General features: G+C 40.6%; 1 protein-coding gene across 4 annotated transcripts; it reads right to left on the bottom strand.

Moving 5' to 3' along the window:
- Nucleotides 1-1,510: 1,510 nt before the first annotated feature.
- Nucleotides 1,511-6,824, bottom strand: LOC131221971 (uncharacterized). Of its 4 annotated transcripts, none has more exons than XM_058217274.1 (7): nucleotides 6,517-6,824; nucleotides 5,797-5,926; nucleotides 5,559-5,691; nucleotides 4,619-4,722; nucleotides 4,277-4,448; nucleotides 3,987-4,142; nucleotides 1,511-3,894 (listed from the first exon to the last, which is right to left on the bottom strand). In XM_058217274.1, the coding sequence occupies exons 2-7, from the start codon at nucleotides 5,838-5,840 to the stop codon at nucleotides 1,816-1,818; spliced, it is 2,688 nt and encodes an 895-aa protein (XP_058073257.1). In that variant the 5' UTR covers nucleotides 5,841-5,926; nucleotides 6,517-6,824; the 3' UTR covers nucleotides 1,511-1,815. The 4 variants fall into 4 exon arrangements, with proteins under 4 accessions (XP_058073257.1, XP_058073259.1, XP_058073256.1 ...); XM_058217276.1 differs by lacking the exon at nucleotides 6,517-6,824 and having other exon boundaries at nucleotides 1,511-2,127; nucleotides 2,209-3,894; nucleotides 5,797-6,498; XM_058217273.1 differs by lacking the exon at nucleotides 6,517-6,824 and having other exon boundaries at nucleotides 5,797-6,499.
- Nucleotides 6,825-16,179: the final 9,355 nt, after the last annotated feature.

The following is a 16,179-nucleotide window of genomic DNA, read 5'->3' as shown; positions in this document are numbered from 1 at the left end:
TGCTGTTGCTGCCTGCATTTTAGGCAGCAGCTGCTGTTATTTTTAGGTTCATGTTTGTCCCAGCTGTGGCGATGCCTTTTCTGCAATGGTGTTCTCTAGCTGCTGTGCAGAGCTGTGAATTGATGTAGCATTTGGAGTCATGCATCTGGATGCTGCTGGTGGCCGTCTTCTTCCTCTGCACAACTGGCCAGTTGCATCTCTGTCAGTTTCTGCTATTGCTGAGTTTGAATCCTGCTGATGATTCATGCACCCTGCTTTTATTGGGGCTGATGCTGGTAGCTCTGTTTCAATGTAGATGGTGGCTATAGAATTTTATTTTATTTTATTTTTTTGATTTTTTTTTTTATAAATAATGTTCTGCTGTTGTTCTCTCTCTAATTTTCACAATGGATCCTAAAATCAAGGCCACGCCATAAGGAATACTGTCAAATCATACTAAATTTACTATATATGGCCAAGATGAGTCTTGGAATATCCTGATTTTCAGGGAATCCATTCATCCCAGTGTGGCAAATCATATAAGTAGATTGGATGGCATATAAATATCAGGGTGGAACCTGCATATACTTTGGACGATTTTGGTGGTGGGAATTACTATTTCAACTGTTCGTCGGCAGGTGTTGGTTTTGGTTTTGGAAGATTTTGGGTACCACCCACTCCGCATGGTCCATATAGGCAATTTGGATCATTGCAACATGCCCTCGATCTAGCTGCCGTTAGGGGTGAAACTTGGACAGGTGGATTTGGATTGAAGATCAACCTGAGCCCAAGTAGACTCTCAATCCAACCCAAGCTCAAGAGGACCCAGTTTGCAACCCAACCTGAGCACCAAACCTGGAGTCCTCCTCATACAAGGTAGAGATGTGAAAGATGGAGGAAATGTACATATACTTAGAGAAAGCAGTTAATTGTGTCTACTGTATAATATAATCAGATTTATTTATTTTTTCCGATGGTTTAAACATTGCATTATCTCGTTTGGCATCTCTACTCTAATGGAATAAGAACTTTTGAAATAAGAGCTATTCTAATAACCTCTTTTTGTTCCAGCAGTTGTTTTAAATAAGCTCATTTGGTAAAATTACTTTTTCAAATCTGAAAACAGCTCTTATTTAAAATAAGCATGTTTGGTAACATGTTGAAATAAGAGCATTTTTAAGGGTAGTGGATATCATTTAAAAATAAAAAATAAAATTACAACATGGCTGTGTTGATTCATTTGAGAACCTCCTTTTTTATATATATTTTTTTGCAGGGTTTGAAGATAGGAAAAAAAAAAAAGAAGTTTGAATCATTAACCTTGATCATCAATCATTTAGGCCCCACGTTTGATTGATAATAACTCTTGGGAACTACTTTGATTGGATGAATCCAACCATTTGATCAGTGGCCATTGATCAAATGGCTTGCATTTTTGTTGTCAATTATGTGGGCGGAGAAAAACATGAGAATCACACCCACTTTTCAAATTGAAATTTTAGTTTCTATTTGGAATAGAAATCTGGAAAAAAACATTTAAAGGGCACATTCAAACATTGTATTATTCCATCCAAACAACATGTAGGTGAAATGTTATTTAGCTAAATTGCATCACCCTAGGAACTACTCTCTTAGGTATTCTATTTATGACAACATTTTACACAAGCAGAGTGATTATATGTATATGTAGGAAGAAACCAGGTTCATGAAATGATGACAAGGAATAGGAAAGCAAGGCAGTGTGTAGGCGCGCAGTGGCCAACTCACAAGAAGCAGAGGGAAAATGGATCACATTTTACAAAATATGGCCGTTGCAATAAGTTCTTTGTTTTCTATTCAAGCATTGCCAACTTGCAGGATGGAAGTTTGCAAGTGCACCTTCTTGAGAGCTGTAAATTTGGCCGCCAAGTCATCGTAGTCAGGGAGCTTTGGATGGACATGGCCACTTAATCGATTGTACTGCTGAGATTGAAAGGAAGCAGAACGTAGAGTTTGGTGTGTGGCTGTGATCTTGGGCCGTTCTGGTGGCATTGTCATGGCCTTTAGATAAGCTGGTCGTGCGATTGGTACTGGAATCTCCCTTGAGTAGGAGCTACAAGAAGAAGCCCTTCTGCCATGATGGTCTGATGGTCCTTGAGCTTCCTTGATCTGCATTTTAGACCTATGACTTTCAGAGGCTATAATAACACTACATGCTGTATTACTACATCCTTGGCAATCCGTACTAACCTGGATGTCCGTATGCAGCTCCATATCAAAATCCAAATCCGCACCTTGTATCCGATCCACAGCAACCCCAATCAGCTCCTGCTTGCTGTTTCCCTTATTGATAGCTAAACTGCTAGAAGCTTCATCGCAGCTTATTGCAGCACCATGATTATTCTCCTCTTTCTCTTGTTGAAAATCACAAGGATGCTTGCCTGCCTGCAGTGCAACACCACTACCCTTGGAAGGACTTCCCCAATCATCTTTCTCGTCGCTAGCAAGGAAATAACATGGATGCTCCAAAGAACAGTCAGTAACCATATCACGGTTGTTTCCATCCAATCTCCTATTGTATTTGCATCTACGGGACGTGTGATTGTTTTCTACTTTCTCAGCCTTTATCTCCTGTGCATAAGAATAAGATCGCTGGAATGACTGAGGCTTTTTCCCATGGTGGCCTCTAAATGAATAAGTCCTACTTCCTTCACTTGAAATCTGCCATTGGTGCTTTTTCTTATTGACCATCCTTCCATCTGCATGGGTGATCTCTCCGCTCATGAACATTCGATTATCAGAATTTGACACAGAATGACAATGGTATCCATGGCTGAGAAGGACACCACTTGGTTTGGTTTTGTCCCACTGAAACCCCAAAGAACTAATATCAGAACAGCCACATTCCTCATCATAATACAACGCACATTCCTTATCATTTATGCTCAAGGCCACTGGCATGGAAGAGTCATGCTGTTGGTTGGGGATGTCTGGGAAAAGGCTCTTGTTTGTTCCAAGGAAATCATCCAATTCATGATCACTGTACACACAATTGTTATACCGTTGACTCTGCCCGGATAAGGATCTGTTTTTCGGCCTCCTTCCCACTGACTTCCTCTTCTTGCTAGAATGCCCCATAGTGCTGCTTTTATCGTGCAATCCACTTAACTTGGTGTGCTTCTTTGATTGATCATAATCTACTACATCTGACAGAATTTCTCTATTGGCTCTTAAGGATTTCTGGCTGCAATTACCATAACTGTTTGCATCTTTTCCTTCTCCATATGAGACGAAATTTTCAAGTTCAATTCTTGATTGAAATGGCTTTCTTGTGGACGCACATTTACTCTCATGTGGCTTCGGATGCGTGTCTCTCTCGAGACATTTTCCATCCTTGCATTCATTGCCTTCTTGCCTCTTGCGGTGAAAATCATCCAAATCATCAAGATAAACTATAATGCTCTCAAGCAACTGTGTTGAACTTTCCATCACAGTTCCTGCTGTTCTTTCCACCTTATGCTGCAGAGAGGCAGTGGAAGGACTGCTCGGGCTATGGGTTCCTTGATCACTCTCTCCAACAGACCCAGGACCTGATTTCTTAAGCTTCTCCATATCTTGTGCTTTTTTATGGATTGTTAGAGCTACATTTGGGGCATGATTTTTAACTATGGCAGCATAGACAGAGCTACTGTTATTCTCAAAACTCGAGTGATATTGAAAATGAGCCTCTCCTTCCTTGCAATTTGACGATGAATCGTGGGATCTTGCCTCCCCTTGCAGAAGACCAATTTTTCTGCCATGCTTTTTCTGAAAAGAATGGAATATCTCTTTATGATTCGAAGCTTGCATGTCAGTTCTTCGAATGTCGCTATAAACAACTTGAATGTCCTTCTCAAGGACTTCCTTTCCTTGCACACAATCTGGATTATTATATACCTGTAATCATAGAACATGGAGAGAAGAACATCAAAAACTTGTTTAAATGGTGTAAAAGAAAAGAGAGTCAGAATTCTGAATACGACACGTACCGATCCTTCGTTAACGTGAACCTTCTGGTGTGGGAGATCGCACCCATGTCCCATCTCCGGATGCCACAGTTGGATGTTGTATTCTATAGCAATTTCTTCTATTATTCCGAGCTTTACATCATCTGATATTGACCTTGTGCACAGCTTCTCGGTTATCTGTATGAAAAAAAAGAAGAAAAAAAAGAAAAAGAAAAAGAAAAAGAAAGGGAATAAGGTGCCATAATGAATCCAAAGGATAACCATGCAAATGGAAGGTCTACATTGAAAAGGGTGTTTCTGAACTTGACAACCTGCCGGTTCACTAGATTCCCAGGAAATAATTCTACAGCTCCCACAGCAAAATCATTCCCGTAACGCTCTCCAAATAGCTTCCGTAGTGTTTGAAGCTCAGGCAAATCTGCACATCTTGCAGCAGCAAATATTAGAGTTGAGACTGCTTCCTTAATGTCATTGGGGCAATCCCTGAAACAACAATTTGGAAAACATACATCAGATGATACAACCTGCTGAGCAAGCCATTGATAAAACAAAGTGAAACTTGCTAATGGGGGTGGGGGAAGTGATGTTGCTTCCTAAGCAAAGGTTATTTCTCCGATTATGAGGAAGTGGATCTAAACTTATAAGAATTATACCTATGTCTCCGAATATAAGGAAGGTTTATAATGATGAATTCACAGAAGTGGTCCAATAGATCATATGCGACTAGGATGCTCTGATCCTTAAAGAGCTGCTCTACCTGCAGAGAATGGAGGATTCAGTGTGCTTTACAAAACAGCAGTAAAGGTTTATACAGTCAAGAGACTTTAAACATAGAGATGAAGAAATAATCAAGTTATAAATAAATAAATATAAAGACAATGAAAAAGATGAAAAAATAAAAATAAAAATGCCCTGAGCAGATCAAAAGGTTATATACTACATGGAAAGTGATGGAAAATTTAATTATGTAAAAATTAAAACTTAAAGAAAGACTATAACAGGACAGAGAATGTTGCACACAACACTAGAGTGGCTTTAGCTATTGATTGTAGAAGATCTACTGTGGCTTTTATCTAAAGAGGACTGTCAGCACGTTTGATGGTTACAGAGACATAGTGGCTTCTTAGTCTGAGATAAGGCAAGGTTTTTTTTTTTTTTTTTGGCCTTTTTCTTTTCATTAGATCTCACTGGCCACCTCTACATAAAAACCATGTTACTGGATCATTGCTGTGATGGTTTTGATCAATGAACATTTCTTGATTGATCGATCCATGCTTCCTTTGCCACCAACACATCCATATATTGTCTAGAGTTTTGATTATCCAAGCGTACACCTACTCGTAGTTATGTAGCTACAATTAAAACCCACCTTCCCAATTCTGTAATCATATCCAATCCTGAAGTTGAAACCTCAAAATAGAACTGGTGATGAAATAATTAAATCGTAGTGTAGAGAAGCTAATGAAAGTATTTCAGTAAAATCTTCTCATTGTCATGTGTAGTAGAAATAGGAAATTTTGGAGTTTTCTAACCAACCCAACAAAAGGCTTGCAGAGAAAGAGGCTTGTTTACTATTTTATCAATGATACATACGCGAAAGAGAGCACTCTGCTGCTGGCCAGTGTCGAGGAGCTGAGCAATATCAGATCGTAGGTGTTTGATGATGGCGTCCCTCTTGTTCCTCAGCAGCTTGAGACGGCAACGGACACACCTGATCAACTCCTTGCTGCCACAGAGACAAAGGCGAAAAGAACAAAAAGTTAATACAAGGGCAATTTTAGATTGGATTGTTTCATGTTAGTAATTTGGGTGAGTGAGTTCCTTGTCGTACCATCTGGAGGCCTTTCGCCAGCCGAAAAGAATATCCAGCATCATTGGATTTTGGGCTTCTTTAACAAGTGTTTGTGTTCTAACACTCTCTACTTACACTATTAACATGGATCAGTCTTCCTCTGCTGCTACTGCAACTGATTTCATGTTAGATGATGAAAATCATTTCACTTGACGACATGCACCCATCCATCTATCATCTATAGAGAGAGAAAGAGAGTGCGCTTAGAAAAGATCTGTAACATCGAGTTTGATTCATACATAGCGGTCCACCTGAAGAATGAAATTGTCCAAGTTTTCAAGCCATATGGGAAGCTTAGATCTCATGCAAGTGTTTCATATTTGTACGGTTACGCCCTCTTGTTGAATTAGCAAAGAAAGTTACTTTTTTCTTTTTTTTTTGGTGGGTGGGGGGAAATAAATCCATGAGGCTTGTGTGTTTTTAGATAAATTTAAATACGAAATTTAGAAAACATTTTATTTTGGTAAATTTCCTAAAAAGGAAGAACTGTGATAAGAAAAATTAGAAAGGTGAGAAGAGAAGGCTGGCCATGTTGGACTGGAGAGTCATTTATTATATTTATGGACGGTCTAGATCATCCAATCCATCTAAACAACCAAGTGGAAACCGTTTCTCAAAATTAAAGACGTGATCATCTATAGACAGAGAGAAGTTTTTAGAAAAAAGAAAGAATTAAAAAAAAAAAAAAAGTTTTCATGCCTCGATTGGTAGAGCAATTAGCTGGCACACATGAAGTATTTCTTTCTTTTCTTCAAAAATCTTTCTATTGCTTATTGATCTTGGAAAAGAATATTGCTTGACTGAAATTTCCCATCAATCCACTAAGTAATTGAGAGAGAGAGAGAGAGAGAGAGAGAGAGAGAGATGGTTTTTAGTACGTGAAGGGAGATTTTTCTGAGACAGAGATTGGTAGCTTTTTGTTAGTTACAGGAGGTTGTATGATAGTGGAAGAGTGTATGAGGGACGTGCGTATATGCGTGGGTGGGAGAGGAGAAGCTTAGAGTAGAGAGAGAGAGAGAGAGAGAGAGAGACGTGGCGCGATGATCCATCAAATGCATCACCTCGCCCAAAAGAAAACTCAGGTGGGCCACATCATAGGGAGTGTATACCCACCGTTCATTTGTGTGGGGGAGCCTGTATACGAATTACCATTTATCTTACCATGTATGAACAGTCGCAGCAAAAATCAAGCCCTTCTCCATCTCAGTCAAGCCCAGCCGGTTGAAAATCAAGGGTAACCTTGTTGATTGTTTTCTCTGGCCCACCCAAGTTTTGGACCACGTAGGCCCCACTTCTTACCTTTATCAGGACCGGAAACCTCTGCAGCAACACTTGTCTTATGGGTCGTTTGGCACCGTGGATTGGAGTGGATCTGTGGGGTTTCAAATTCCCTAGTTGTTTGGCCCATAGAGTAAATGAGTAAACGGGGGTTTCAACTTTTAAATCCCCTCCTTGAGGTGGTTTGAAATCCAACTAAAATCATTTCAATAGGTGCGGGTGTAATATATGTGTTACTATATACTATCATTCTATTGGGCACATGGCCTACAAATGTTGGTCAGCACTATCCAAACATTGTCTATGTAAATAGCACTGACCAAACATTGTCCAGCACCATCCAAATATTGTTCATGTAAATCAGCCATTAAAAATCATTGGTTAGTCAATCAAACATGATCTTGTGATTGTGGCCCATTCGAGACTCAGAATTTCATTATTTTCAGGCAAAACATATATTTAAGGGGACTTATCATGTCAAAAATTATATATCTCACTAATTAGAGATATTAAAATTGATTTTGTAATTAAATCCAAACCCCTATAAATACATCATGCATATCTACTTTTGGATTAATGTTGATTCACACTATGGCTATGCGGATTTCCTGCGGAAGCCTTTCTTTAGAAGTTCCTGCACTGGAAACTTAGGTGGGGCCCACTGCAATGTTCGTGAGAAACCATACCGTCCATACATTTTTTGAAATCATTTCAGTAAGTGGGGCAAAAAATGATCCGGATCCAATACTCAAGTGGGCTTAACTAAATGAAAAGGTGGGTAAGAAATTCCTGTTGAAAACTTTACGGGGTTGACAATTATTTTTAGATGCCATCCATACCATTCTTAACATCATTCCTACTGAGATGAATTGAAAACATAAATATTAGATTGATTCGATACAATGATTCAATACTTCTTTAGCCCGATGAATATTTCAACAGTGGACATTGAATCCCCACATGTTCAGCCCACTTTAGTATTGGATCCGTCTCATTTTTTACCCCATGCCTGAAAATGATCTAAAAAAATGTATGGACAGTATAGATTTCTCACAAAAAACACATTGGCCACAATTAAGTTTTGGCCCCACTTAGGTTTCTAGCGCAGGAACTTCCTGCCAAAGGCTTTCACAGGAGATCCTCGTCCAAACTCCGGGGTGCCAAAACCCTAGGTAAAGGAAACGGATTGGCTACTCCCCTGCCACCAGCCACTGGCTGATGGTCAGTGCTTTGTGGGCCCCACCATGATGTATGTATTTCATCCATGTTGTCCATCTATTTTTCTAGATCATTTTATAGAATGAGACAAAAAATGAGTTATATCTCAATCTCAAGTGGACAACATTACAGGAAACAGTTTTGAATGAACTTTGACCATTAAAAACTTTTTGGGGCATAAAAGTTTTGGATCAAGCTGATCTTTGTTTTTTCCCTTCATCTAGGTCTATATGACCTAATCAACAGATTGGATGCCAAATAAACAATACAGTAGGCCTTAGGAGGATTTTAATGGTGGATATCCAATCACTATTGTTTTCCTATGGTGTGGTCCACTTAAGATTTATATATTCTAATTTTTGGACCAAGCCTTAAAATAATCTGTAAATATGGATGAACGGCATGGATGAAACACATACATCATGGTGGGGCCCACAAGCACCGACCACCAGCCACCCGGTTAGTGGCAGGGGGAGTAGCTAGTCCGTTTCCCCCGGTAAAAGCTTAGCAGAGGTGTTACCCCTACTGTGGCGCCCACCTTGATGATGCGTTTATATACACGCCATCCATCCCTTTCTCCCACCGATTTTAGAATGGGGTACCAAAATTTATCTAGATCCAAATCTGAAGTGGACCACACCACAAGATACAAGGATAATTGAGATTTTGATCTTATTATAATTTGGGATTGCGTCCTAAAATTATAATTTGAAATTGGCTGTGTATGATTCTTGATACAAGAATATTAACCCAGTTAAGCGGACTAAATTTTGGAACCGGAATTGGCTAATTCACGCTGGGAAAATCAGATTGGTTGAACAATCTTCAACCATGACACTATTCCTCAACCACTTTCACTCTCACTCTCACTCAACCACCTGCCCTTCTCTCATTTCTTTCTTTCTTGTTTGTCGGTTAAAGCAATATAGAACTGAAAGTCAGGTGGTTGGTTTCAGGTTTTCAAATGATAGGTTATCAACTCTCTCTTTCTCTCTCTAAAGCTGATGTTGGCTGGTGGCCAATTGACTGACTCTATTAAAGGGGTTTTAGGAGACAAACGAAAGCACGAAAAGGGTAGCCTCATGATAAGGAAGAGGTCCCTCTTCTTCCTCTCCATTTATTTTTATCTTTTTATATATATAAATATTTTTATTCTTTTCTTTTGAGTTGGGAAAGAGGGATGAGTGGCATGCTTTTCATTAATAAAGTCGTCCACTTTCAGTAATGATGATGAGCAGCATGCACCTCCACTTTTACGATTACTTTTCCACCACAGCATCTGTACCTTCCATTTCAGTTTTCTGTGCCTACAAGTGGGTCCCTTTAGTTTATGCATCCTAACTATTCATCTATTTTATCCTACAGTGGTGTGTGGCTCACCTTGATGCATGTATTCTATATCCATGCTGTCAATACGTTTCTCCATGTCATTTTAGAACATGAACCTAAAAAATAAAACAAATCTAAATATCCGGTGGTCCATATCATAGGAAATAGTGGTTATTCACCATTAAAAAATTTGATTTTGTTTCCCTCATGCAAGTTTATGTGACCTTATCAACAAGTTGAATGTCAAATAAACAATATGGTGAACTCTACGAAGTCTTTTAATGGTGAGGAGGCGTTCTTCGTACGAGATAGTCTACACGAGATTTGGAACAAAATGGATATAAAATACATACATCAAGGTGTGCCCTACAGTAAGGACCCCATCGTATTTGGGTGAGAGGCTCAAGCTCCACCCCATTGTCCTATATTTTAATTTCATGGTTTCTAGATTCTTAACACATTACCATCCGATGAACCTTTGGTTTACCTTTATCTAAAGCTCAAACGATGTTCTGGAAATTAGAGGTGGGAAAAATGGACCCGATTCGGTGGATCCGACCCGATCCACTCCGATTTGAATAGAACCGATAGCCTGGATCAGTCAGGTTCAGGTAAGATCAGTCAGATCCGAATGACAATCGGATCGGATTTAGATAAGTAGCAAATCTGACCAAACCGAACCGAAATCTGATCCATTTGGAACTGATCCGATTCGATCTGGACTTCACCGGGTGTAGTAACTAGTAAAAAAAAAACCCACCCAACCCATCTCTCTCTCTCTCTCTCTCTCTCTCTCTCTCTCTCTCTCACACACACACACACACACACACACACACACACAGAGATTCATCAGCAATGGCGTCTGTAAGCAGCATTACACCCCAACAATTCCTCGACATCTCAAGACCCACTTTGAATTCTCATCAAAGGCACGAATTCCCGTAAATGGTCTCTTAGGATCCTCTCTCCCAAGCTGTTGTAAACACCACAATGCTTCAAAATCCTATCTTTTTAGCTTTAAAAAGAGAACTTGGAAGATTGGATCCATCGCAGATGATCTCAACGTGATCCCCGTGCAAAGCACCGATTTGACGGATCAACAGGACGATGCGGTGGTCCGCATCAAGAGAGAAGAGGAAGTTAAGAGCTCGAATCTGGTCGGGGGTTTTCGAACAAGGGTCGGTTTTGCAGAGAGTACTTGAAGCTTCTTCAAGAAGTCACATAGCAGGTATAAGCTTCTTCAAGAAGCTATGTAGCTGACGTGAGCTTTACGATTTTATCCTACTGAGTAAACTATGTGGGGCCCATCTTGAATTTCTTGGTTTATCCACACCGTCCATCAGTTTTTTCATATCAATTTAGGGGTTGATACTAAATTTTAAGTATATTCAATAATCAAGTAGATCACACCATAAGAAACAATGAGAATAATAATTTCCACACCGTTGAAAGAAATGAACGATCCGAACCTTGTCCAATCCGATCTGACTCGATTTTCCTGACTGAGTCGGACTTAGATCGGTTCAGGCTAGCAGAAGATTGGATCGGATCAAGTAAGATGGCCCGGACCCGGTACCAAATCGGAACGGGTTCAAGTTTGGCCCTGCAAATTTCGAACCGAGTCGGGTTGGGCCCAATCCGATCCGACTCGGTCTGATGCCCAGCTCTATTGGAAATAACCTTTACATGAAATCTTGTTTAGACGTACATTATATTGTTTTAAAGGCATAGCCCCAAAACTAGGAATACGTACCATCGATTCTTAGTAACTTATCCTTTTATTCAATTGTCTCATGACCAATGCCTTGACCTTCCTTGAATATTTAAAAATACAATGCAGTTTTTTGCAGATCATTTATATATAAGAAATTTTAATCAAGATAGTCACATGGCATCGCAAAATGTATTAGAAGGAAGGACATGGATTGCATCCTACCTAGGGCTAATAGTCGGGTGGATTGGGTCAGGTTGGTGCTCAACCCTGGTCCAACCCAAGGTTCCTATACCTCAACCCTCACCCAACCCAACCCAACCCAACCTCACCTCGGGTTGGAAATTCTCAACCCAAGCCCAACTCAAGCGGGCTCGGTCAGGTTGATCGGGTTGGTCGGGTGGATACACGCTAATATTTTCATTATTACATTAGTCTATTATATTTCAATATACATCTAATTTTTGTACCTATAATTTTATTAATTATATATGTAGTTATTTATTATAAAGAACTTCATTTTTTTCTAAACAAACAAGTTAAAATATAGGACAACTACTCCTTTAAAAGTCATGTTGTGTAGCAAATAATCTATTTGGAAGAGAGAAATTTGGCATATCTCGATTGAGTCATCGCAAATGGCGTGGACCAATGAGAACCGACGGCACACGATTATAATTTATAAGTAATTTATATATATGGATCAGGTTCGGGTTGGGTCGGACAACCTAAGACCTCAACCCAAGCCCAACCCAAGTTTTATCGGGTTGGTGTTTATATAGCCCAAGCTTGAGATCAAACCCGATACATCCTGCCGGAGCCCAAACCAATGTCGGGTCGGTCACGGGTCGGTCGGGTTGAACCCGCCTAACTTTCAGCCCTAATCTTACCCCCGCCCGCCGTGATTTATGTGTTTTATCCAAGCTGTTAATTGTTTTTATAAGATAATTTAAGATATGGGCCAAAAAATGAGGTAGGTACAGGTATTAATTGGACCATAAAGTGGGGATTGAACTTCCACCATTAAAAACTCCCTGGGAGCTGAAAAGTTTCGGATCATGTTGATATTTATATTTTCACTTCATCCACGCCTACATGACCTTATGAATAGGTTGGATGGTAAAAAAATATCATGGTGGCCTTTAGAAAGGTTTCAACAGTGGGTGTCATTATTGCCGCAGCTTCCTTTGGTGTGGTCCACTGGAGCTGTGGATCTGCTTAATTTTTAGTATCATTCCTTAAAATGATATGAGAATAGTGATGAACAGCGTGGAACACTTACATCATGGTGGGGCCCGGACGGATTATGCAATCCGCCTGCTAAAAGGAAAGTCTTTTTAAAATATTCCTAATACGGTTCTGCATATCTTTTTAAAATTTAAAGGAATGAAACTGTTCCTGCCTTGAGCACCACGCCACTGAAGAAACGAGTTGTAGATTTCCTAGCGCAGAATTCTTACACTGACAACGTAGGCTGGGCCACCTTGATATTTGTGAGAAATCCACCGTCCATCTATTTTTTGAACTCATTCTACGACATGCGAAAAAAATGATCTAGATTCAAGGTTTGAGTGAGCCATACAAGAGGTAAAACTAAGGAAATAAATGCCTACAATTAAAATTGGGGAAAGAACGAAGAACTGACGGATAGTGTGGATTTCTCACAAACATCACGGTGAGCCCCACCTATGTTGCCAGCAGGGTTGGGGTAGGATGCAATCGGCTTCCATCGGAAAGAAGTTAGGGGAGCAGATTAGGTGAGACCCAACCTCACCTAAGAGGGTGCGGCCCTTATTGTGGGGCCCACCTTGATGTATGTATTCTGTATCCACACCATCTATCTATTTTTTTCAGATCATTTTAGGGCAATATCCCAAAAATAAATCAAATTCAATAATCAGGTGGACCATATACCATAGGCATAAGTGGTTATGGAACATCCGACCGTTAAAAACTTCTTAGGGGCACCTTAATGTTTACATAGTGTTTATTTTCCATCCAATCTGTTTATAAGGTCACATAAGCCAGAATGAAGGGACGAAATAAATATCAACTTGATCTAAAACTTTTGTGGCTTATTAATGGTCAATCACCACTATTTCCTATGGTATGGTCCACCTAATAATTGGATCTACTTCATTTTTAAATAATGCCTTAAAATGAAATGGAAATTTGGATGGACACCGTGGATATAGAATACATACATCAAGGTGGGCCCCACGGGTAAGGGCCACACAATATTGGGTGAGGTTGGGTTTCACCTTATCCACTCCCCTTAATTCCCACCCGCGTGTACGCGATTGCTGGAGAAGCCTTCCGCAAGAACCTTGCACGGAACTCAGGCGGGGCTACCGTGATGTTTACGAGAAATCCACTCCTTTCATCTATTTGGAAAGTTTAATTTACTACATGAGATAACAAATGAGAAGGATCCAAGACTCACAAAATGATAATGGTGATCATTCACTATCAACTATTTAATTGTGGTGTAGCTCAATCTTCTTATTATGGCCTTTTAAGAAATTCCAACGCAGAATGACAGAGGGAATTTGACACATACCCAATGGTTCTCCATAGATGGTATCTAAAGCTCCACAACCCTCAATAATGATTACCTCAGAGCTTCACACATAACAACCTAGGCAACATGGACCCTACCAACCTAGACCCTCAACACATGGTAACCATGACAATGATAACCTAAAGCCGATCTTTAAATATTTTATATTTTGAACTTTTGGTTTTGCAGGCATTTTTTGTACAAGGGTCGCATTTGCAATCACTTGATACTCTTTATATATATTTTTGAATGATTGATTGCCTTATTTATTGAACCTCTTTAAAAGTTTTTGGCAGAACCATATTTGGTTAGTCGTACATTTTTTTGAAAATAATCCTAAACTACAGGATACCCTTATAGATAGGCTTTCAGGCTGTCTTATCAGCCTTCTTTATTCTCATTTAATTTTCTAAGTTTAAGCAATGTGGATGGCCAATGCCCTTGGCCTCCACACCTTTCGAGGGTTTTTCGATAACCTCTCCTCGAGTCTCTTTTATGGCTTCTTTTATGACTATTCGCCTGACCAATAGTCTGCCAATACCTATCCGACACGTCGATAGCGGACTCATTCGCGAGCTGGTCAAACTCAGCCTAGTATTGCCCCCTACCCTCGGGCGAGTAAGGCCACACCCCTTTCCAACCGACCACGACACAGTGGGAGACGCGGCCTCCTGGTATTCGGCCCTCGTGCGCTCATATATCCACTCGGTCTCGACATTGGAGTCATCCTCTGGTACCATCGGGTTTAGGGATTTTCACCCAGGGACGTGTATGGCGCCCGTATGCTAGAATCAAATATTTTCGGTTTCCAATCCTGCCATCCACGATGTGTCTGTGGAGGCTATGGCCCTGATGTGGCTAGGGCATACAGTAATTACAATCACACAAATGCAAGTGCATGAATCACACTATCAATCATGCAACAGCCCTGTATATACCATGCACTTATATGAGGCAACTCCGCCTATCAGGGAGCCCATAAACAGTCTATCCAAAGGTATATGCTATGATCGGTCACTCCTCACATCAGGCATACATATGGTGCGAATGATCATGAATCATGGATCTATACTAAACATGTAATAAGAGATGGGCTCTAGGTATAATGGAGATGGGCCTAGACGGCCTACTTACCACAAGTTTGGGCCTATCAGTGGGCCTTAGGGAGAGCTATAATGCGGACATTTAACCAACATTATCAATGTGGACGTCAAACCAGCATTGCTCCCAAGGCGTGGCCCGTTATAAGTGTCAATACATATGCTATGGTGGAGTCACACTATAAGGGACATTATGTTCATCCTATTGGGCCTTGACCCGTGGGCCTCCAGTACATCAAATGGGCCTCATAATACGGGCCTAATACAAATCAAGGTGGGCCTCAACAAGGACCCCTTAATACATGAAGATGGGCCTCCACAATGGGCCTTAATTATCTCCAACACAGTTGGATAGTTGGATGAAACACATACATCATGATGGAGCCCTACTCTAATGGAGGGTATGGTGTATAATACATACATAAGTGGGGCCCACCATAATGCTTATTTTCCACCCAGCCTAAGGCCCAATATAATGTTTATTTTTCACCCAACTTAAGGCCCAACATAACGTTTATTTTCCACCCAACTGTTCATAAAGCTACCTGAACCAAGGTAGGGCCCACTGGAATGTTTATTTTCCACCCAAACTATTCATAAGGTCACTCGGACCGTGGGTGGGGCCCACCGTTTATTTTTGCATCCCTCAGTACACGGTCAGGGAGCCCACCATGTTGATTTTATTTTTATTTTTATTTTATTTTATTTTATTTTATTTTATTTACACGTGGATAGGGAGCCCACCGTGATGTGGTCCACAAATCCAGCCCACTCATTATGTGTGTCCCACTTGGCTGAGGGTACAGACCAAGTTTCAGCCGCATCCAGATACGTACTGGCTGCTCGATGTAAGAAGCGTCCTCACGAACCTCCAACGGCTGCCAATCAATAACAGGAACTATGTCTGACCCACACTTCCTCAGCATAGAGACGTGGAAAATGTTGTGGACGCCAGACAACTGAGATGGTAAGGCATGCCGATAGGCTACAGCGCCAATGTGCTCAGTGATCTCGAAAGGTCCTATGAATCTCGGGGCAAGCTTGCCCTTCGCTCCAAATCGAACTACGCCCTTCATGGGCGAGACCTTGAGATACACATGGTCCCCTACATCAAACTCCAAGGGACGACGCCGGCGATCAACAACACTCTTCTGCCGGCTCTGAGC

The sequence above is a fragment of the Magnolia sinica genome, chromosome 12, assembly GCF_029962835.1.
Source record: "Magnolia sinica isolate HGM2019 chromosome 12, MsV1, whole genome shotgun sequence".
Taxonomy (NCBI): Eukaryota; Viridiplantae; Streptophyta; class Magnoliopsida; order Magnoliales; family Magnoliaceae; genus Magnolia; species Magnolia sinica.
This window is presented reverse-complemented; position numbering and strand designations above follow the sequence as displayed.

Excerpts from the sequence above, each read along its gene's own strand:
- LOC131221971 (XM_058217274.1), bottom strand. The coding sequence starts at position 5,840 with ATGATGCTGGATATTCTTTTCGGCTGGCGAAAGGCCTCCAGATG. Across the intron at positions 5,692-5,796 it reads TGGCGAAAGGCCTCCAGATG|CAAGGAGTTGATCAGGTGTG; the intron begins GTACGACAAGGA and ends TCTCTGTGGCAG. Across the intron at positions 3,895-3,986 it reads TTCACGTTAACGAAGGATCG|GTATATAATAATCCAGATTG; the intron begins GTACGTGTCGTA and ends CTATGATTACAG.